Consider the following 23,778-nt stretch of genomic DNA (forward strand, 5'->3'; position numbering starts at 1 on the left):
ATCCATGTTGCTACACATGGCCAGATTTCATTGTTTCTCATTGCCATGTAGTATTCCATGGTATAGATAAACCACATCTTCTTGATCCATTCATCTGTTGATGGACACTTAGGCTCAAATATAAGAGAGTTTTTACTGAGGTAGTCTATAGGCATGTTGTATAGGCATGTATACTGGGATTAGTATTCTGTATATAAAAGAATATAGTATACTTGTAGTAATCATTTAAAGGAAAGTAGCTTAGGGGCGCCTGGGTGGCTTAGTCGGTTAAGCGTCCGACTTTCGCTTAGGTCATGATCTCGCGGTTCGTGGGTTCGAGCCCCGCGTCAGGCTCTGTGCTGACTGCCAGCTCAGAGCCTGGAGCCTGTTTCAGAGTCTGTATCTCCCTCCCTCTCTGACCCTCCCCTGCTCACGCTGTCTCTCTCTCTCTCTCCTAGAAATAAATAAAAATATTAAAAAAAAAAATAAAGGAAAGTAGCTTATTTATCCCCCGATAGTTCAACAAAATTAGATTTTGCCACTTTTCTGTATGAGTAAAAAATAAGCATTGCAGTGCTTGTATTTTTTTTCCTGAAATAGCATTTTAATAAGTAAAATTGAACTTGGATATACATTGAATATGTTCCACTGTCAAATTGATACTGTGATATTCAAGTAGAATGTAAATAACTCTTCTTTAGTAAGCAAAGAAGAATGCGATTTGTTGGTGTTTAGTCTCTTTCCCTTCAACCTAATTTCTTTAGAGAAATATTTTGTTCTTACGTTCTCAGGCCAGATTTTCCTGTCACACAGCCTGAACTAGATCAGAGGATTCTCTGCCCTTTAATCCTGATGCCCTGTTTACCATTAGTAACAATTGTAAGATGAAGCTTCATTTTAAAATAAAGGCATTGACTATCTTTCCCATTGGTGGGGAATGGTGATAATGTATTGGGGCTTGTGTAAATCAAAGGTACTTGGAATAGTTTGGTCTTTTTCTTTAGGTAAGCATTTATAGGTGATTAATACATAGAAAACATGGATGATCTCTTTACTAGTTTAAAATTTGCTGCTAGAGTTTATCCAGATGTATTTTTTTTGATTGGCCTTGTGTTTAAGAATAGACACATAAGCATTACATTGATTGAATGAATAGATTTATTTTTGAAATGTGGAATTGTCTATTTTTTAAGATTTAGAGTATTTTGTGAAGATTTATGTGTGCTTACCAGTACAGTTTTTCTTGTAATCTATGAATAGATAGTTATAATATTCTCATAAGAGAGATTCTCATAGTTTTAAATATTCTTCTTTGTAGTTTTTCTAGTTAGATTAACAAAGGTTAACACAAAAATGTTATTACCCAGACCTACCAACATAAAACTAATTCCTGTGTAGCTTTTGTTCAGTATCTGTTGGTAATCTGGGTGAGAGTCTCTTCTGTGCTGCTTTCCAGTGTACCTGGTTACCATTAGTAGGGGTAGGGTTAGAGATGATTAGAGTATATGTCCATATACCTATATCCTATAGCTATGTTTTAAAAGGAGAGAGAAAAAAAAGAAATCCACTTTGGTTTAACACAGGTTATTCTATAGCTGATGCATTGGAATTGAGACAACTCTTTAACCCTCACTTTTAATTGTTCTTGTGGTGTTTTCAAAAGTTGTATGATATCTGTAAGTCAATATGAGTGAGAATGTTATTTTGGTTAGTTTCTTAGTAGTTTTTAAGTCAAAGAAATAGGAATTAGTGGAGTCCTTAAAGATGAAAATAAGGAAGGCATAAAATAATTTTATATATTTACCAAATCACGGTTTTAAAAATGCTCATAGGTTTAAAAAAACCTAAAGAATATACTTTTTCCGTGGGATTGAAATTGATTTCTTTTTTTTTTTTTTTTTAATTTTTATTTATGAGAGAGCGCACAAGGGGGTGGGCAAAGAGAGAGAGGGAGACAGAATCCAAAGCAGGCTCCAGGCTCTGAGCTGTCAGCACAGAGCCCGACATGGGGCTTGATCATGAACTTGACCATGACTTGAGCCGAAGTCAGACACTTAGCTGACTGAGCCACCCAAACACCCTGATTTCTCTCTTTTAACCTCTTGTATATTTGAAATTTTTCCTAAGAAAATGTTAGAAAAATAGAATAATTTACCTGGGCTTTTTTTCCCACAGTTTTTTCATTCAAGTATTTCAATAAAAGAAGTGATTAATATTTTTATAGTGGTTGTTTTTAAAATCAAATTTAATGAATGGGAAGTTGAAGAAAGTTAACCAGTCTTTTCTCTGAATGAAGTATATCACAAAATGAAAGAACCTAGTGGAAATGAACAAAATGTGGTTTACTGAACTCATTTACATCTATCTTAGATGTAAACTAATTAGGTTGTTGTGGCTAGTGGAGTGAACTGCAAACCTACTTTTTGTCAAGTACATAGCTTTTATTTATAGTGAGTCTTTAAGGTTAAATGCTACTTGAATTATTTATTTTTCTCTGCTGACCTTTCTTTCCTTTTACAGCATCTACCCGTTTTGTGAAGTGTGAAAAATGTCATCATTTTTTTGTTGTGCTATCTGAAGCAGACTCAAAGAAAAGCATAGTTAAAGAACCTGAATCAGCAGCAGAAGCTGTAAAATTGGCATTCCAACAGAAACCACCTCCTCCCCCCAAAAAGGTATAGGTCTTAGTTCAGTCCTATGAGCACTTGGTCTTGAAAACATTTCATTGCTCTCCTCTCCCAGTTTACATTGGATCTTAGTACTAGTATCTAAACAAGTATTAAGTTCTTAATATAGACTATATCTGGCTAAATTCTTATTGATATTTTGTACTTGAATTTAGGTATGGAGTCCCATTGCTATTTTCCCATGTCATGATTACTGCATTCAGTAGCAATGAAATATCGTTGGATGATTGTTAAAATGGTGTTCATACTAAATCTAAAATGATACCCAGGGGTGCCTGGATGGCTCAGTTGATTAAGTGTCCAACTCTAGATCTCAGCTTGAGTCTTGAGCCAGGATCATGAGTTCAAGCTCTGCATTGGGCTTGGCACTGGGCATGAAGCCTACTTAAAAAAATAAAACATAATATCCATAAAATTGAGCAGCAATAGCTTTCTTATTTTTTTTTACTTTGGGTCCCTTAATAACACCAGCCTGCAATTTCTTCTCCTCATAAATTAGTCTATTTTATGGTAAAACAGCCTCTGTCTTACAATGGAAGCAAGTAATTTTTTTAGTCAGTGTGTCAGGGCTGTCCTGTATAGCACTCTGGCTTTTGCGATGTGGGCTTCTTCCAGGAGTCTCAGACAGATTGTGATCTGGCCATATGAAACATGGCAGAGTATATTACCAGCTCCATTGGGTACTTGGTCTGTTCGTTCTGAGGACAGGGAGCCCTGCCCTGGGGCTTTGTGCCCTCTGTTCTGCATGTCTCAAATGTGTGCACACTTAGATTATTTCTCATCCCCTGATTCAGTGTAGCTTTCTTTTGCTGTGTTACGACACCAGTGCATTTATCTCTATTGTGCTATGGTAGATTTAGTAATTCATGGATATAATTTTTGAGGAATCTAGAAGATTTTTTTTAAGTTTATTTATTTTGAGAGAGAGAAAGAGAGACAGGGAAGAGCAGAGAGTGGGAAAGAGAATCCCAAGCAGGCTCTGTGCTAACAGTGCAGCATGGGGCTTGAACTCTTGAACAGCAAGATCATGACCTGAGCTGAAACCAAGAGTCAGATGCTTAACCGACTGAACCACCCAGGAGGCCCAGAAATCAAGATTTTAAAAAGCCATAATAAAAAGCATATGGTCAACAACTAAAGAATTTATCATGCAAAAATAGTGTAATGGTAAATATAGCTATTAACCTTTATATACTCCACTAGGTTGTCTAGACTTTAGACATCAGAGTTAAAGTTCTAGAAAATAGGTAATTTAACTATTTTCAGGAGTTAGTGAATATTAACAGTTAATTTTTTTTTAATTTTCTTTTAAGTTTATTTTTTGAGAGAAAGAGCAAGCAGAGGAAGGGCAAAGGGAGACTGAGGATCTGAAGTGGGCTCCATGCTGACAGCAAAGAGGCTGATGCGGGGCTTGAACTCATGAACATGAGATCATGACCTGAGCAGAAGTTGGACACTTAACCAACTGAGCCAACCAGGCACGCTAACAGTTAATTTCTATTTACTAAAAGCTGAAGGAATTTACTCCAGGTTCCATGCTGTTAGCAATATCCAAGTATCAAACAGAGCTTTAGTTTCTAAGAATAACGTTTTTTAGATTACTGTTTAGATACATGAGTAGCTTTAAAGTTAATGTCTGAGAAAAACCTAAATATTTGTTTGTGAGTATTCAAACATATAGATGTGGGTAATGGCTTTGATTATATAATGGCTATTTTTTAAGAGAGTAGTTTTATAATATATTTCTGAAGAATGTTACTCATGTGATTGAGAGGTATAGAAAGGGTTTATTTTGGGGCACCTGAGTGGCTCAGCCGGTTAAGCGTCTGGCTCTTGATTTTGGCTCAGATCATGATCTCATGGGTTCATGGGATTGAGCTCCACCTTGGGCTCTGTGCTGATAGTGTGGATCCTGCTTGGGATTCTCTCTCTCCCTCTCTCTCTGCCCCTCCCCTGCTCACACACACTCTTTCTCTTTCAAAATAAATAATGATAATAAAAAAGGATTTATTTTTAAGATTTACATTAATGATGATATCTTTAAACCCATGGTGGCATATGTAGGTATTCTAAGTGACTTTAATAATTAACTTTTAAAAATTAGGATTAATGGCATTATTTATAGAACAGAAACCAGCAGAGCATTATATGAATACAGTGGTACTTTGTTAAGCTAAAGAACAAATGAATTGTGTTTTTGTCCACATAGGTTTGGGGCTTCTGAATCATTGCCTCATAAGTGTCATACCCTTGGCATTTTGTTTTTATTGGGCCTTTGTTCAAATTTAAAACTGTGAGCAAATATGCTTAGTGTATAACTTCTTAACATGTATGTTTTTTTATGATAATTCATAGTAATAAATTATTCATAACCAATCATTTTTCAGATTTATAACTACCTCGACAAGTATGTTGTTGGCCAATCATTTGCTAAGAAGGTGCTTTCGGTTGCTGTGTACAATCATTATAAGAGAATATATAACAATATCCCAGCTACTCTGAGACAGCAAGCAGAGGTTGAGAAGCAGACATCATTGACACCTAGAGGTTAGTGTTTTGATAACTGACCAAAATAGAGATTACATGCTTAGAAGTAATCTTTATTTGCAACCCGTTGCTTTTGTTCTAGAATGCTTTTAGTGTAGTACAGCATTTTTCGAAGTACAGGCCTGTTCCCATTAGTGGATCGTGAAATCATTTTGTTAGGTTGCCAACAGCATTTTTTAAGAAAAGTTAATAGGTGTGAATAGAAAATACCAGAGTACATTAACTTGTAGTTACATATTTTTTCATAAAACTGTTGTTTCTGGTTATATGCGCATGGGTTCTGAGTCACAGAGTGAAATGTATTTCTTATCAAGGGTCTCAGTGAAAAATGTTTGAAAAGTCACTGGAGTAGAGACTGAGACATAATCTTTGAATTATAGACTTCACCACAACTGATTCCCTAGGACCAGATCATGTGCCTCGGTCAAAGACGTATGAAGATAGATGATAACTGTCACACAACATATCCAGCATTCTTTCCTATTTAGGCCCCAGATGCCTATATGTATATGTAAGGTTAAGGAAAAATTTGTATAATTCCTATTAATGATAGATTCTAATATACTGATAGACTATATAATCTCGATTTACTGTAGACAATAATGTGTTATATTAATAGGCTGATCTTGTTTTAAAAACTATGAATAGAGTAAAATGCAAATTTTTAAAGTTTTTTTTGTTTTTAATTGGCCAAGGAGCCCTGATTTCTTACTTAGGCCTATAGTCTACCGTTTTAATTCTTTTAGTCATCATTTTACAATTTGAGAGAGTTCTACTACATACTTATATTTAAAAAACTATAATATATTTTGATTACTTTTGGTAGCTATTAAATACATAACTTATTGGCTCAGTGACAATAACTTGTTCACTTGTTGAACTTACTGTAAATAAAATAGTTATGTGGTAGTATCAGTTACTTTATTTTTAGAAATTATAAGTCATAGTAACTAATGGAAGACCTGGAACCTTCATTTTTATAAAGTCATATAGCACTGTCTAGTCATGAAGATTTTTCCGAGGCAAAATGATTTTTTCGGTTTCTTTCAGTAGCAAATCAATAGTTAAGCTGTTCTAGGTACAAGGAAAACAAATGGTTATATGGTAATTATGGTATGAGAGGTTTAAACTTTTGTTGAAGATTTTAATTACTACTTCTCTTTTCTTAAGTACCAACTTAGTATTTGACAAATGTGGATGTTAGCAACTGTACAGCCATCATTAATATGTTTGGGTTTTTAATGTTTTTAATATAGACAGGATGTAACATTTAGATTTTTTCATAAGGTGAAAAGCTATAAAACATTAATGAACACATTCTTTATATTTGGAAGAAGGAAATAGCCCTCATTTGTTCCTACAGACTAAACAAATATAATTTTCATGTTGTCATCTTATCCTCTTTCTATAGAGTTAGAAATAAGAAGACGGGAGGATGAGTACAGATTTACAAGTAAGTGACCTTTCCTCAGGTCCTCTTCTGTAATCATTCTTCCTTTTGAGATTTACCGCAGTGAAGGATATCAGCAGTAGTAATGGTAGATATGTATTAGCTTGTGTATTGCCAAGAAAGAGAGATTGTATGTTATCTAAACATGTTTATCATACATAATATATATAACTTTGAAACAGTTTCTCATAGCTAATTTGTGTAGTTTAAATATGTTAGGTTACTTCAGATATTTGATTTTTATCTTTTGTGATATTTTTTAAAGCATAATGTAGAGAATAAAAAATATTGTATTTTTTCTCTATAAATATATACCTATATGCATATTAACAGGAGTTGTATTTTAAAATCTATAGCTTGCTATTTTATATCTTTTCCCCCCATACAAGTAGAGTTGGCCTGCTTATGTGTGACAGAAATTTGGGAGGAGGCAGATTATCCTCCAGCTTCCCTTTGCTAGAAACCACACTTTATTTTTTGATGTTTCTGCAACTTGGTATATAGCCTTGCAAATTCCGAGTAAGCCGCAACTCAGTGTTTTCAGCCCTGGATTGTCCCTATAAGCATCAGATGGTCTCATGGAAGGTTTGGAAGGACCTGATATTCTAAGGATAGTGGCCATTCTCTTGTTTTGCACTCTTTTTTTTTTTTTTTTTAATGTGGGTATGTAGTGCTGCGTGGATGGTAAAGGTTCATAAAAAGAGAGGTGCTTGACTGGCTCAGATGGAAGAGCATGCGATTCTTGGTCTCAGGCCATGAGTTCAAGCCCCATATTGTATGGAGAGATTGCTTAAGTGAATAAATTTTTTAAAAATTCACATTGCATTTTGTTTCAGTAATTAAAATAACAAAATAAAGTAATGGATAAGCCACTATGAACACATTTTACCTATAAGTTTGTTACTTTTATATTTGCCTTTGAATCAAGGTATATTATGTATCTACTTTTTGAAGTATATTATATATACTGGATAGGCCATAAGAATATAACTAGTTTACCAACTCAAGCATGAGATCTCTTGGGTGTAATAAAATTGTACTATTTCTAGTTATTTTTAAATTGTATGGAAATAACAAGTATATCATGCATGGTAAGATTAAACACAATGTAGTAGAATTAGATTATATATAAGAATGTAAGGTCTAAATAATAAACTTTAAGCCTATGTATAATTTATATTTTCTAAACCCAAAATATAATCAAATATGCTTTCAGCACTATATTCATAAATTTGGACAGATAACTAGTAAAGCTAGTATGAATTAGTAAAGAAAAGTCTATAATGAATATGTTGAAAAAGTATGTGTAGTGATTTAATGAAATTTAAATGTTAACAAGTAACACTAAGAACTTAGGTAAAAGAATTTGTAATTATAGTGACTTGGATTATAGTCTTGGAAATAGTACTTGGAAAGTACTATTTTGAAAGCTTACATAGAATTTATTTTCATGTAAAGTTTTCATTTGTCCTGTGTGGGGTTTTAGATTCTAAAGTTAGGGCATTAGACCTAAAATGATACATAATCAAAATATTCTTTAGAGTTTCTTTTGGCAATCACATGTCATATTTACTATCAATAAGACTTTTGGATTTTTTTTTTCCATCATTGGAATATTGTTTTTCTTAAGTAGAGCACCAGATGAAACAGTTGGATTGCACTAAGGACTATATTATACAAGTAACTTAAACACTAGGAAAATAGCAAAACTGATAGCAAATTCTTTTATGACACTTATAAAACTCTGCCAGACACATTTCTAAGTGTTTTACATATTTTAACTGATTAAATCTTCCTAAAACCTATGAGACAGAAACTATTATTTTCACCCCCATTTTAAGATAAGAAAACTGAAGTGCAGAAATTTTAAGGAATTTGTCCAGGCCACATGGCTGATGAACTCCATGCAACAAACCATACACTAGTCTACTCACTCATTGTAGAGAGCTGCTCATGCATTGAGAGAGATGCAGAAACAGACTAAATGAAAGGAAAGGAGAGTTATTTCAAGTTTACTCTGGAGCATAATTTCATGAAATGGAATGACAAACATCACGTACTGTTTAAATTATTCCTCTCTTTTAAATTTAATTATTGTATAAGTTAAATACATTTATCCTGGAGTGTCTGGGTGACTTGATTTCAGCTCAGGTCATGATTTCACAGTTTCGTGGGTTCGAGCCCCACATCAGGCAATGCACACTGACCGTGCATAACCTGCTTGGGATTCTCTCTCTTTCCCTCTCTCTCTGCCCCTCTTCTGCTCCCACTGTCCCTGTCTCTCTCAAAATAAATAATTTTTTTAAACTTAAAAAATACATTTATTCTGTGACTCTACTGCAGTTAATATTCTACTTGCAATTTTATTCAAATTATTCACCTAAATAATTTTTCCCCTATTGGGCCAACTGCACTTGAGCAAAAGCCTCTTCCTATATTGTCACAATTCCTAACTAAATTTTGCTGAAATAAAAAAAGAAATTTTCGGAGTGCCTAGGTGGCTCAGTAGGTTGGGTGTCCTACTTTATTTAGCTCAGGTCATGATCTCACTGTCTGGAGCTTGAGCCCCATGTCAGGCTCTGTGCTGAGAGCTCAGAGTCTGGAGAATGCTTTGGATTCTGTGTCTCCCTCTCTCTGCCCGTCCTCCAATTCACATTCTGTCTCTATCTCTCAAAAATGAATAAATGTTTAAAAACTTAAAAAAAAGACATTTTCTTTTAATGGGGACAACTAGTTAAGTAACTAAACTCATGTAGGAGATAGCAATTTTTTCTTGATATGGATTATAACGAGGCACAGCATTATGAATTATTCACTAATAATTAACCATCAAATGTAGCACAATTTAAATTAAAATGTTTATTTTTTTAAACTTTATTTATTTTGAGAAAGACACAGAGAGCAAATGGGGCAGGGCAGAGAAAGAAGGAGACAGAATCCCAAGCAGGCTCCATGCTGTTAGTGCACAGCCAGGTTCAGGACTTGAACTCAAGAACCATGATGTCATGACTTGAGCTGAAATCAAGAATCAGATGCGTAACTGACTGAGCCACCCAGGTGCTCCTTGAATGCCTATTTTTGATGATCAGAATAAGTGTTTACTTTTTTTTAAATGTTTAGTTATTTTTGAGAGAAGGCTAGCATGAGTGGGGAAGGGGCAAAGAGAGAGGGAGACCAAGGATCTCAAGCAATCTGCCTGTGCTGACAGAGTCCAGTGTGGGGCTCAAACTCATGAACTGTGAGATCATGACCTGAGGCAAAGTCAGATGCTTAACTGACTGAGCCACCCAGGTGCCCCAAAATAACCATTTACTTTTAAGTGTGACCCTAAGATAATTTGAAAGTGCCAGCCAGATGGAATAGGACAGGACCATAATAATAGTTATATCTGCTGAACATCTATCTATTGGTTTGATTAAAATAACAATGCATTGGAAAGTACTGATATTCTTAATCCATTTATTAGAAGCAACCTAAAAACAAATCCAGAAAATATAAACAAGTAGGATATGAGCACAGATCCCTCAAATGCTGATGATGAGGAGCAATATGGATATTTACAAATCTGGATAACTGAAAAGACTATTGGAATTCTTTCCTTCAGCCAAGAGAGTAAGAACAAAGTTGTTTTGTTTTTAGGCACCCAGTTGATAAACTGATAGTTCACCAGCAATATCATTCCCATTTAGTTAAGCATTGTGTCTCCAATAAAGAGACTAGAAAGATCCATTTGAGATCCTATAAAATCAAAATTCAGATAGAACCAGGGATAGTGAGTCTTACTATATTTGGTTTCTCTAGTAGACTCACAGAATCATTTTTTAGATGTAAAAGAGACTATAGAGGTCATATGTCTTGTTGTTTTCATTTAATAGGTAAGGAAAATTAAGTGATTTGCCATGGTCCTACAGCCACACAGCAATAGAAAAAGACAGGAACCCAGGTTCCCTATTTCTCTGTTTAACTCTTGGTTCTGTTACTGTGTTCACTGTGTTGAGTGTTTCTTGATTTTTCTACAGTCCTTCATTTGTAATGAAAAAATCTGTATATATTTGTTGGCCTTTTAAAGTGCCTCCAAATGAATTGCATTTTATTCTCATACCTTCCAACCATGTGTTTGAAATTGATAGGACAGGTATTATTGTCATTTTGTAGGTTAGGAAACAGAAACACAAAGTTTATATGACTTGCCCAGGATCACAGAGCTATTTAGACACAACGGAAAGACCAAAGTCAAAGCTTTACGGCTGCTAGCACTGTTCTCCTTCCCTTATATTGCCTTCCCTTAAGTGAAAGGGATTTACATAAATAAGGAGGGTAAAAAGAATCCATTTATTTTACTTAAGGTTCCCTGAATAACCGTATGTTGTACATTTGTGGCTAGAGAATTTGAAGTTTTCTTCCTTTTTAGGTAAGACATTTAGGTAGTATTAAGTTTTTCTAAATATGTGATTGGTCTTAGATTTAGGGTTTTATAATGGGCATCATTTCAAGTAAAATCAAATGAAGCTCTAATAATTTCTTTGGCGTCTTTCAGAATTGCTTCAGATTGCTGGAATCAGTCCACATGGTAATGCTTTAGGAGCATCAATGCAACAACAGGTAAATCAACAAATACCTCAGGAAAAACGAGGAGGTGAAGTATTGGATTCTTCCCATGATGACATAAAACTTGAAAAGAGTAATATTTTGCTGCTTGGACCAACTGGGTCAGGTAAATAACTTCCTGAAAAAATTATTCATTAAAAAAAAATAGAATATAAATGATTCTATAACCTGTGTCTTGTGATTGGGGGATTCTGGCTCTTAAGAAGAAATCTAAGGCCAGTCTTATGGGTATGTTATCAGTATTTGTGCGTAGACTTCAAGCTGAATTTGAGGAATTGTCAATGCCCTTTAGGCTAATCCCTAACATCTTAATAGGAATAATAAAAATAACATACCATTAAATCTAAACAATAGTAGAGAAGAGATGTATAAGTAATTTTTTATTATATACTATTTAGATTTAATACATTTTACATTTTTGTAGAGAAATTATATATATCAACATATTTTTAGTAAACTTTTAGTTGCTATTTCTATTTGTAGGTAAAACTCTGCTGGCACAAACTCTAGCTAAATGCCTTGATGTCCCTTTTGCTATCTGTGACTGTACAACTTTGACTCAGGCCGGATATGTAGGTGAAGACATTGAATCTGTGATTGCCAAATTGCTCCAAGATGCCAATTATAATGTAGAAAAAGCACAGCAAGGTATGTTTTTAGTATAGTTTATCTATTCCCAGATGTAGACTATTGGGGAAGCATTAAGAGATACTATAATTCTTGTTTTGAGTCGAAGAATAAAACTCTGTAATTGTATAAAGGTAGTAGCTGTGTTAAACATTTTCTAGCATATTGACTAAGGGCCACAAACTTTGCTTTTGCCTTATTGTCATAAGATGGCTACTAGGGTGAAAACAGGCCAGATTACTATTCCATTTGATCCTTAATGCCATCATTATTTTTCCTGTTGAGTCCCCTCTAGACTCCTAGTCCTGGGGTGGGTTAAGAGAGGGGGCAAGGACAAAGGCAGGAGAGTGCAGGATGAATCTAGAAACAGATTAGCCTGTTGACCTACAGGATATCCTAGATGCTGCATTTCTCCTTTCCCCATCTATCATCTCTCCTTATTTACTCAAAAAGCTTGACAGCTTCTTGCCCAAATTCCTTTAAGACAAGAATATGGGTGGGAAAGAGTAAAAAGATTATGCTACTACCAGCACTACATATACCTCCTGCTTCCATACTATATATTTATCTCAGCTTCCTAGAATAAAGAACCTGAAAACAATAGTGAGGTAGATAACTAATGTCAGAATTGTTATCTTACCCAAGTGATGCTCTATAAAATAAATTGTAAAACATTTACACAATGATGATTGGGAGATCTAGCAATGTATTTTTATAAAATTAGGCTTTGTATATATTTGCTCTCTAGCTATTTAGTCTTAAAACTGAGGTTATCTTGTGTATATCACTTTCATATTATAAATAGAATCCTCCTTAAATTATAGGAATTGTCTTTCTGGATGAAGTAGATAAGATTGGCAGTGTGCCAGGCATTCATCAGTTACGGGATGTAGGTGGAGAAGGCGTTCAGCAAGTAAGCAGTTGAATATTTTGTTCAAGCCCACTAAAAGGAAGGGAATACATCAACCTCCCAAATATTGTACGTTTGGTTTTGCATTCAATTAGATTCTGTTTTGTTTATTTCTTCCACCCCTAACTCCACATACCATTTTAAAGTAGTTCAGAAAGCTGTTGGTGATTTTAAGTACAAAATTGCCTTTCTTAGGAGATTAAAATTATTTTAAAGAATAGAAAAAAATTTTGATTTTTGTTGGTTTTATTCTTTAGAGGCCCAGTTAAACATTTCTAGAAGACTCTTGAGAGTTCTGGTTCTAACTAGACATAAATGAAGTATGTACATGAATCTTACTCTTTTCACTTGACAGTAGGGTAAAATAGATAAAATAGTGTTTCATTCCATGTAGAGTTATAACTGAAGTCTTAAAGATCTATTTGCAACTTGACTTTTTATTGGTAACTAATTATGACATAAACTATAGAGTAAGGAAAATTGGTTTCCTTTTTGTTTTGACCAAGACAGAGAGGTCACACTTATGAAATGTACTAGATAATTTTTTTATAAAAGCATCCCAAAATATAGGTAGTCTCAAAGTTTAATACTAGTAGTAGAAAAGAAATTTAATTTCTATGAAAGACAAATTAACTATTTTCAAATATTGACTGTTCCCACCATGGTTGTCTACCATCTTACAAATTCATAATTCTGTCTTTAGATCAGAATTATATCTTTACCATCAAAAGCAACCTTTTAAGTTGACTGTTTATTTCGAGTGTATCAGGAATCTATAACTATTCCAAATAAATTTATGAATTGTTAGTGTGATAGTGCATTAGATTTTTATTTTAGTTGTAGAAATGTGGGAGTTTTCTTTAATTACGCTCATTGACCATAACCACATATTATTTTCCCCTTTGAATCTCATTATCTGACGTACAATAAATAATACACTTATACAATGATGTTATAAATCATTCATTCTTTATTTAGGGGTTATTAAAACTACTAGAAGGCACGATAGTTAATGTTCCAGAAAAGAATTCCCGCAAGTTACGTGGTGAAACAGTACAAGTTGATACAACAAATATCCTGTTTGTTGCATCTGGTGCTTTCAATGGCTTAGACAGAATCATCAGCAGGAGGAAAAATGAAAAGGTAAGTTTTTCTGAAGGGTTACTGGATGGAGCACAACTTCTTCATATTTGTACCTATTTGTTGATTGATTACAGTAAAATATAATGTCAACATAGTGTCAAGATGCCCAAAACACACCAGTATTTTCCATGTTTTTGTGTTTTACATAATCAGTAACCACAAATGATTTTTCTGTAACATAATATTCTACCTAAATGAATATATATAGATCAGCCGTGCTACATCGCTTGCTTTAAGTCTCCTTGGCTTTGCACCCACTAGTTGAAGTAGTAGTTTACTAGCGGTAAAAAATGAATAAATAAATAATGCTGCTAATGGGTTGGTTGCCTATGGAAGTTCTTTGGACAGCCTAGATTAAAAAAAACCTCATGTACGGATACTAACTGAACCATGTAATGCTGTTACTCCTCAGTATCAGGCCTTACTCAGCATGGATAAGGTTAGAGTTTAATTTTTTATATTAGTTAATTTGCTTTTGCTTTTGAAATTGTTTATAAAGTAGCCTGACAAATTAGAAAGAAGAAATTACTTCTTTGTATGTACATGAGAGAGAAAGAGGGAGGGATATAACTTTATATTCAAAATTCTGGCAGTGCCTGTCTGGCTCAGTCACTGGAGCATGAGACTCTTGATCTTGGGGTCGTGAGTTTGTGCTCCATGTTGGGTGTAGAGTTTATTTTTAAAAACACAAAGACTATGTTCTGATACTTAATTATAATTAGTGCTTCCAAAAAGAATTTGAAGCTAGAAACATGTAGAAAAGAACAGGTAAAAGTAATGTCCAAAAAGAGATCAGAAACATGTAGAAGGAAGGTTTAGGTCATAGGTCATTTTAACTTCTTAACAAAAAGTAGGGAGACAGAGACATCCTGGGCTCTTGTTCTTACTACCTGAAAGAGGAAGCGTATGAGGTCTTCAGGAGAGACTGAGATTTAAAATAATTTTTCAGGATGCCGAGTGGCTTACTCAGTTATGTGTCCAATTCTTGATCTCAGCTCAGGTGTTGAGCTCGGGGTTGTGGGGTGGGGAGGGAAGTTTGTCACATAGATCTTTATGAAAGAGAGAGAGATGTAAGACTGTTATCGGTAGTGATTTTATAGAGGATTAAATACATCCATGTGGCTATTTTTATCAACACTTGTTGAAAGCCAGGGGTACAATATTAAATAATGCACCTATAGTCCAACATAACAGACTGCTTGCATTCCTAACTTTTATTCCTCTTGCCTTTGTTCATGCCTTCCCGTGCCTCAATCCAGTTGGCAAATATATGTTTATCTTTTAAGACTCAGTCTGTTAACTGATTCGGCATTTCTTCTGTGAACGCCTTCTTGATCACCTTCTACCCTCCCTCCCCACTCCCCACTCTTCCTTCTCACTGCTATAGTTTCCTGTACAGTTGTCCTTCATTGCACCTGTGATACTTTAATGCCTTCATATGTTCTCACTCTGAATAAGCCCCTTTAGGGTAATGGCTGTCTTCAGGTTTGTATTTCCAGTGTTTTATAATGCTTTGTAAATGCTTATATATATATTACATAAAATAAACGTTTGTATATGTATTTTTATATATACTTATATATAATAAATACTTATATAAATTATATATATAATATTGAATGTAAGGTATTTTTCTTTCTGATACACTAACTGTCCATGTAGAGAGTCAGAAGAATTGATTTTTAAGTTTATTTATTAATTTTGAAAGAACGAGTGACTAAAGGAAGGGCAGAAAGAGGGAATGAGAGAGAATCCCAAGCAGGCTCCTCACTGCCAGTGCATGGGCTTGAACTCGAACCATGAGATCATGATCTGAGCTGAAACAAAGAGTCAGACGCTTAACCAACTGAGCCACCCAGGAGCCCCAAGGAATGAATTTTTAACTTAGATTATTTTCTCACATACCATGTGCTTCTCTTATACTTTTGACAAAAGCTGTATGAAATACCAGAATGTCAAAACATTCTGACAATTGCCTGGAGTATAATTCTTTTATGTTGACTAAAGTAAGATCCATGCACCTTAGATACTCAGCCTTTTTTTTTTTTTTTTTTTTAACAATGAGTGTTTCTTGTTTTTGTTTTTAGATTTTATTTTTTTAAGTAATCTCCATAGCCAGTGCGGGGTTTGAACTCATAACCTGAGATTAAGTTACATTCTCTACCAACTGAGCCAGCCAGGTACCTCGATACCCAGCTTTTTGCAGCAAAGTAGTCTTCTTGTTTGATGTCATTCTTATGTGTTTTTTTATAAAATCAGAGTTATTCTTACAGGTTGATGTATGCTGCAACCTCAAATCATGATTTTAAAAGAATGCTTAGCAGTGACTAAGACACTTGTGCATAATTTCCTCATAAGGCTGCTTGTTCCTTAGGCACTACTACTATTTACAATATTACAAAATTAATTTTGGTTACAAAGTAATTACTATCTTCCATTTTTATGGTTTTTACAAATTTTATTATTTTTTAATTTGTAATATTTTTATTTTTAAAATTTTTTTACATTTTTTCATTTTTGAGAGACAGAGACAGAGCATCAGCAGAGGAGGGCAGAGAGAGAGGGAGACACAGAATCTGAATCAGGCTCCAGGCTCTGAGCTGCCAGTAGACAGCCCGACACAGGGCTCAAACTCCCGAACCATGAGATCATGACCTGAGCCAAAGTTGGACACTTAACCGACTAAGCCACGCATGTGCCCCATAATTTATTTTTCAGAGGGAAAGAAAATTTTAAGGGGCCCAATCCCATGACCCTAGGATCATGACCTGAGCTGAAATTAAGAGTTTTTGGATGCTCAACCAACTGAGCTACCCAGGCTCCCCTAGTTCTTATACATTTTAGAAACCACGCTAGTCTAGAGGTCTCAGAAAAACCCTACAACATCATTATCTGAGTTTGAAGAGACCTCCCTTCATAATTTTTACCTGTCTACTTTTACTACAATTCATTGTTTTTAAAAATTTTTTTATAGTTTGTTTATTTTTGAGACAGAGAGGGAACATGAGTGGGGAAGGGGTGAGGGAGACACAGAATCTGAAACAGGCTTCAGGCTCTGAGCTGTCAGCACAGAGCCTGACGCAGGGCTTGAACCAGTGAACCGCAAGATTATGACCTGAGCCGAAGTCGAACACTTAACTGACTGAGCCACCCAGGCACCCCTACAATTCATTCTTTGAGAGTTGGTTATTAAATGGTGGTTTAGTTTTCATTTCTGAAGACAGATAGGGCTGAGTTCAAATCCTGGCTTTACCACTTAACCGCAAGAAGAGCTTGATCAAGGCACTTAACCTCTCTAAGCTCATTTTCTTCACTTGTAAAATGTGAATATAATAGAACTTTCTTTTATTGTAAAGGTCATGTGAGATATATATGCAGAGTACTTAGTACAATGCAACTTCATTCTACTATTTATAATCCCTGTCTTTTCTTGGCAGTATCTTGGATTTGGAACACCATCTAATTTGGGAAAAGGCAGAAGGGCTGCAGCTGCTGCAGACCTTGCCAATCGAAGTGGAGAATCAAATACTCAGCAAGACATTGAAGAGAAAGATCGATTATTACGTCATGTGGAAGCCAGAGATCTCATTGAATTTGGCATGATTCCTGAGTTTGTGGGACGGTTGCCTGTGGTTGTTCCTTTGCATAGCTTAGATGAGAAAACACTTGTTCAAATACTAACTGAGCCACGTAATGCTGTTATTCCTCAGTACCAGGCCTTATTTAGCATGGATAAGGTTAGATTTTTATTTTTCATAGTTAATTTATGGGTTTTTGTTATTGAAACTCTAAATAAATTAGCTTAACAAAAAGCAAAAGCAGTCCTTCTCATCCAGAATACCAGCCTATACCTCATTAAATATGGATCAAAGTGTCAAGGAAGGCAGTGTGTTATTTTAGACATTTAGGAGTTGGCTTTATTTTCTTCTTAATTAAAATCATTATTGCAGCTTAAAGCCCAAGGATATATACATGGAGAGAATTTATGCCGCTACCTACCCCCAGCCCCTCAAGCCAGATACACAGGATTGTCCTTTCAGCCTTAAAATTCTAAACACTTTTGTTACAACATACTGTGTATACTTTTATATACTTTTTTGTCTGAAGTTCTATCACCTCCCATATCTACTTCTCTGTAGCCAGACATCCGATCTTACATCCCCACAGATCTGATCACATAGCTTATGTTTTGGGCTTTATGAACTTAGTGTCTTTAAATATCAGTTTCTTTCTCTTCATTCCACTGCCACTACCTTATGTCAAGTTTCTTTATCATTCTCTATGCATTTGGCTCCTAATTGGCCTCCCTGTCTCAAGTCTGTTTCTGACCACCACCGCCAAAATACCATTATCTTCCCTTTTTTACTTCCAGAATGGACTATTTTTATATTATTGAATATAGTGCCCAGTAAATAGATACTAAGTTCTTAATAAATATCTAGTGAATGAATAAATACAAAGCTAGTTATTTTACTTCTCTCCTTAAATCCTTCAGTGGTCGCCTTGCCTCGTTTAATGCTAAGGGAGCACCATGTGCATATGCTGTGCTATAAATGCTAGTTTGCTTATTTGTCACCACCCAATAGACTTAAGTTCCTGGATGGCAAAATGGTAATTTATCATTCAGTCTCTTAATATGTAAACACATAGGAGTCCAGTAAATGTTGAATAAAGTCCTAAGAAGTTCCTGTTAATTGGGGCGCCTGGGTGGCTTAGTTGGTTAAGCGTCCAACTTTGGCTCAGGTCACCATCTCATGGTTCGTGGGTTCGAGCCCTGTGTTAGGCTCTGTGCTGACAGCTAGCTCAGAGCCTGGAGCCTGTTTCAGATTCTGTGTCTGTCTCTCTCTGGTCCTCCCCTGTTCATGCTGTCTCTCTCTCTCTCAGAAATAAATAAAACATAAAAAAAATAAAAATAAAAAGTCCATGTTAATCTAGAAAACATCTTCAAAGACTAATGACAAACTTGTGATTCAGAATACTATTGCCTTCTCATAGGTTAATTGATAGAAACAAGTGCTTGAAGGTGATGTTCTAAAGCACCAGGAGCGAGAATTACCTTGCTTACATTTTACATTTTTTGGAAGTAGAAATTAGTAACTGAAATTTGTTTAAAACCAAGATTTTGTGAAATCTGATGTTCCAAAAGTATTTTGATGTTTCTTGGGTATGTTAATGAATTTAGTATCAATAATTTGAACTCTGTGGTAATTTAGAGACTTGTCTAAAGTTTTCCCTTCGTGTTCTATAGGAGGAGAGTGATGAGTAACACTCTATAAAGTGAATGCTGAAGTAGAGTGTTTTCTAAGAAGAAAGTGATAGTCAAAAAATGCTTTAGTCTGAAAGGGGATAGGGTCAACTTTTATCTGTAAAGTTAGGGCACTGGTTCCTCTTTGTTCTATAAAGACTAGGAATAATGGTAGGTAGTAACAGTTAATAGATCAAATGCTGTATGGTTATCTTAGGAAAATATCAAGTATTATCTAAAGTTCATTTCTTTTTATATATTTGTAGTGTGAACTGAATGTTACTGAGGATGCTTTGAAAGCTATCGCCAGATTGGCACTAGAACGAAAAACAGGAGCACGAGGCCTTCGGTCCATAATGGTAAGTTGGCATTATTATACAAAACGACATTATTTCTTGGTCAGAGTTTTGCCAATATTAAGCCTCCATGTTGTTTCCTTGGAAGTATTTCCAGAGAATTAGCCTGATATTGTTTCTTATGGTTTTTTTGGGGGGGGGATCTCAGATTATATTTTTGTTTTAAAAAAAAGCACTTTAAAATGTTTGCAACAAAGGACACACACATATACCATTAATGAAATAGAGAAAAATCTGGGAAGGAGAATTTAGAAAATTTTACTTGGGCCTTTTGACTAAGTTCCCCAGAGTACCTTCTCAGATCCCTTGGAATCCTCATTTTTTTCTGTTTATTTGTTTGAAATTAAATTGCAGATATCATGATATGTTACCCCTAAATTCTTTGATATGATATGAACTCACTATGTTTTGTTTTGTTTTGTTACAAATTCTAGTGACCCAGCCTATTTTCTGCCATCACCCACTTTATTATTCTAAGGATTTCACTGCTAATTAATCCTTCTGTCATCTCAGTAGGACTTTTTGATTGGAACTACACATTTATCACAGACAATTTGAGATTATACTCTCTAATGAAGGCCTAGACTTCAGGTGTTTCTGATTAAGGACAGATTTATAAACATGCAAACTAGAACAGTAGGTGATATAGTTAACATTTTTAAAGAAATTTTATGGGGACACCTGGGTGGATTAGTATGCTAAGCATCTGACTTCGGCTCAGGTCATCATCTCATGGTTTGTGGGTTTGAGCCATGCATCAGGCTCTGCAATGACAATGCGGAGTCTGCTTGGGATTCCCTCTCTCTGCCCCTGCTTGCTCTCACTCTCTCTCTCTCTCAAAAAAAAAAAGAAAAGAAAGAAAGAAAGAAACTTCATGTACTTTTTCTTAAGATCTATATTTTCCTTAAGATCTACTGTAGCCCTTGAAACAAATGCTTATTTGAAGTCATAGTTCAAAATTTAGGAGTTTGGTACAGGTGGTTTAGGATTAAATCATTTTCAAAGTAAGGATTACCAGTTGACCTCTTTGGTAACAGAATATGCCAGGAATGCTGAGGAACATCTGAATTCAGAAGTATAGTCTTTTTATATGCGCATGATGAGTTAAGTAGACAGAACTACAAATAAATAGCTTTCCCTTATAGAATGAATTCTCTCTGAATTTAGTTAGCAGCTGTTTTAATATGAAGAATATAAGAGCTTTTTACATTGATTTTTTTTCAACTTTCAGTTCCTGGTCAATAACAGGGATTCAGTAATGTTTTGAGATAATGAATTTGATTGGTCTATGGAATATAAGTATTTTCTGTGTAACTTCAGTTTTCCATGTAATTTATCACTTTTTATCTCTTTAGGAAAAGCTGTTACTAGAGCCAATGTTCGAAGTTCCTAATTCTGATATTGTATGTGTGGAGGTTGACAAAGAAGTAGTAGAAGGGAAAAAGGAACCAGGATATATCCGGTAAAGTATATTGTCAAGCTAGACCAAATCTGAAAGTTAAAATCAGCTCTTTATTGCTATGGTTTATTGGTCTGTCACAAAAATTGCATAACATACTTACATTCATAAGGGAAGCAATCATCTCAAATTTTCTATAGAAAGAAAAGTTCTAATTTTGGTTTATAAAATAATAGTATTTTGTGAATCTGAAAATTGATCTTCAGAATTAGCTTGCACTTTTTTCCTCTAAGGAAGAAGTATATAAAAGAGACATAAAAGTCATCCAAATGAAGAGGTTTAAATGCTCTAATTCTGTCACTTATGAGTGACTTGTTTCATGTCTTTTACAAATTTTTCTGTTGTAGCATATCAGTTGACAGATTTGACACATTTTTCACTGCTTCATTTATTTATCTCAGGGGTCAGCAGAGTTTCTTGTAGAGGGCTAGATGAATACCTTAGGGCCGTACAGTCTGTATTGCAGCTCCTCACCACTGCTTTCACAGCATAATCGGAAATGAATGAACATTGTTAGGGAGAATATTGGGAAAATTACTTGCAGCTCTTGGCTGTGTGGTCTAAATGTTACCTATATTTCACCACTAAGCAATCTGAATATTAAAAGTGCTCTTACTATTTTCCTTTTTTTTGCATGTTTTTTATTATAGGGCTCCAACAAAAGAATCCTCTGAAGAAGAGTATGACTCTGGAGTTGAAGAAGAAGGATGGCCTCGCCAAGCAGATGCAGCAAACAGCTAAACTGTCAGACTTCCGTCCTATATATAAAACTTTTCCTTCTTTTGTTTAGGATCATAACTGTCTCTACAGTCTGACATTAAAAGCATTGGATCTATCCTGGATATCATACATGATCAGAAGCCTTTAGGATAAAAATGAGATCATGTATATTATGTAACATCACATTGATTTACTACAGAGAACATTGTGTGGACTTTAATGATACAATGTTCAGAGATAAAATGTACATTATTTTGGTTCAGTTTTTTAAAAATATGCTTTAACAAAATTCTTAGGAGTCCCTTTAAGCAATGCAGGTGTTGCAATAACTGGATTTTACAATAATGTTACTCTACAAATGGGAAAATAAATTCTTTAAAATTGAAGATTGGGATACCATTTTTTAGTTTATCCTTTTTCTACCTATATTTGTTTCCTGAAAATATTGGAATTTTATTCATCTTAAAATTGGAACAGGTAGTTTCCAAGTAGTTAAAAATTTCATGGAAAAAGTACTCTAAAGAACTGTATTTTGCTGATTTGTTCTTGGTCTTATCTGCTAATGCATGATACCAACTTCCCAATTGGTACTATTAAAAGGGCCATTCCCTTGCTGACTTGTCTGATTTGCCATCTTTGATCCATTTTAGTACTATGAGTGTGCATATAGAATTAAAGTCTGCCTTAAATCTTCAGGAAAAGACCATCTAATTCTAAAAGTAGCATGCAGCATCAGTCATAGTAACAGCAAATGTGCTAAACTAAATACCCTAATATTGTGAACTTACCAAAGCACTCAGCTAATTTTGTTTTGTTTTGCTCTTTGATCCTGGATATCTGTCTAATTCCTTGTCTTCATAGAACATAAAGATAATTGATGCTTTGCTATCAGCAGAAATAAATGTGTTCACACTAAATATAAGTTATTAACCTTCATTATATAACAAAACTAAACAGTAGGGGAAATTTGGAGGGGCTTAACAGTGGAAGTTACTTCATTTGATTCTATAAATATTAAAATACTTGAGTATCTTTTAAGCTTAATGATGATACAAGTTTCTCTACTATTCATTCAGTTCAGCCTCGTTTGAAATTGTTTAAATCAGAATACATTTAAGTAACTTGTTTTCGTTATTTGGTTTATAGATGCTTGAGTTTTCCTCTTACCCTCTTTTTGTTAGGAAAAGAACCTCAAGCTATTAGCAAATTGTAAATCCTGTTGATGAAAAGTTGGGCTTTCTATGATGTAATAAGAGATGTGAGATGTTTATTTATGGCTGGGTAGGACCAGAAATGCACTTTTGCAGAGTGTTTAAGCCTGTTTGCTATAATATGGAACAGAAACAGGTATCCTTCTTAGTCTCTCTAGCAATGGTTAAAGTTTTTCTCAGGAAGTCTTTCATATTATAACTGTTCACTATCTTTTCCTTATAGCATCATCATTTCCCTTTTTGTAGAGTGAAAATTGGAGTAGCTACTAAATATATTAAGGGTAATCCTCCAGAAATGGACTGGGAGACATTTTAGTCACAACAATTTACTTTTGGTTTTGGAAGTTGTTAACAAAGCATAATCGATGTTTTTAAATCAAACAAACTGAGTATAACTACAATTTGTACTTGAAACTTATGTTTTGGCATTTGAATAAAACAAAAGTACTAAATGAAAGCGAGTGTGGTGGTATGTCCATATGTAATCCATTTTTATTATTATTTTTATAGTTTATTTGAGAGAGAGAGTGTGTGAGCACAAGCAGGGGACGGGCAGAGAGAGGGAGAGAGAGAATCCCAAGAGGCCACGCTTTCAGCACAGCCCAATGTGTGTCTCTAACCATGAGGTCATGACCTGATCCAAAATCAAGAGTTAGATGCTTACCCAACTGAGCCACCAGGTGCCCTGTAGTGCCATTTTAATTTTTTTTTAATGTTTTATTTATTTCTGAGAGAGAGAGAGAGAGGCAGCGTGAGCAGGGGAGGGTGAGAGAGAGAGGGAGACAAAGAATCCGAAACAGGCTCCAGGCTCTGAGCTAGCTGTCAGCACAGAGCCT

The 23,778-nt window shown here is 34.8% G+C and overlaps 1 protein-coding gene across 1 annotated transcript in view; it reads left to right on the forward strand.

Moving 5' to 3' along the window:
- Window positions 1–23,399, forward strand: part of CLPX (caseinolytic mitochondrial matrix peptidase chaperone subunit X) — a 41,396-nt gene extending 17,997 nt beyond the window's left edge. The window contains exons 4-14 of the mRNA XM_039219392.1: window positions 2,500–2,654; window positions 5,054–5,213; window positions 6,625–6,666; window positions 11,201–11,377; window positions 11,755–11,919; window positions 12,723–12,811; window positions 13,787–13,951; window positions 17,389–17,688; window positions 19,463–19,555; window positions 20,908–21,014; window positions 21,662–23,399. Of these exons, the coding sequence (XP_039075323.1) occupies window positions 2,500–2,654; window positions 5,054–5,213; window positions 6,625–6,666; window positions 11,201–11,377; window positions 11,755–11,919; window positions 12,723–12,811; window positions 13,787–13,951; window positions 17,389–17,688; window positions 19,463–19,555; window positions 20,908–21,014; window positions 21,662–21,752 (1,544 nt within the window). The 3' untranslated portion in view covers window positions 21,753–23,399. The remainder of the gene's footprint in view (window positions 1–2,499; window positions 2,655–5,053; window positions 5,214–6,624; window positions 6,667–11,200; window positions 11,378–11,754; window positions 11,920–12,722; window positions 12,812–13,786; window positions 13,952–17,388; window positions 17,689–19,462; window positions 19,556–20,907; window positions 21,015–21,661) is intronic.
- The last annotated feature ends 379 nt before the right edge of the window (window positions 23,400–23,778 follow it).

Source organism: Hyaena hyaena, unplaced genomic scaffold (genome assembly GCF_003009895.1).
Source record: "Hyaena hyaena isolate Hyena2069 unplaced genomic scaffold, ASM300989v1 scaffold_15, whole genome shotgun sequence".
NCBI lineage: Eukaryota > Metazoa > Chordata > Mammalia > Carnivora > Hyaenidae > Hyaena > Hyaena hyaena.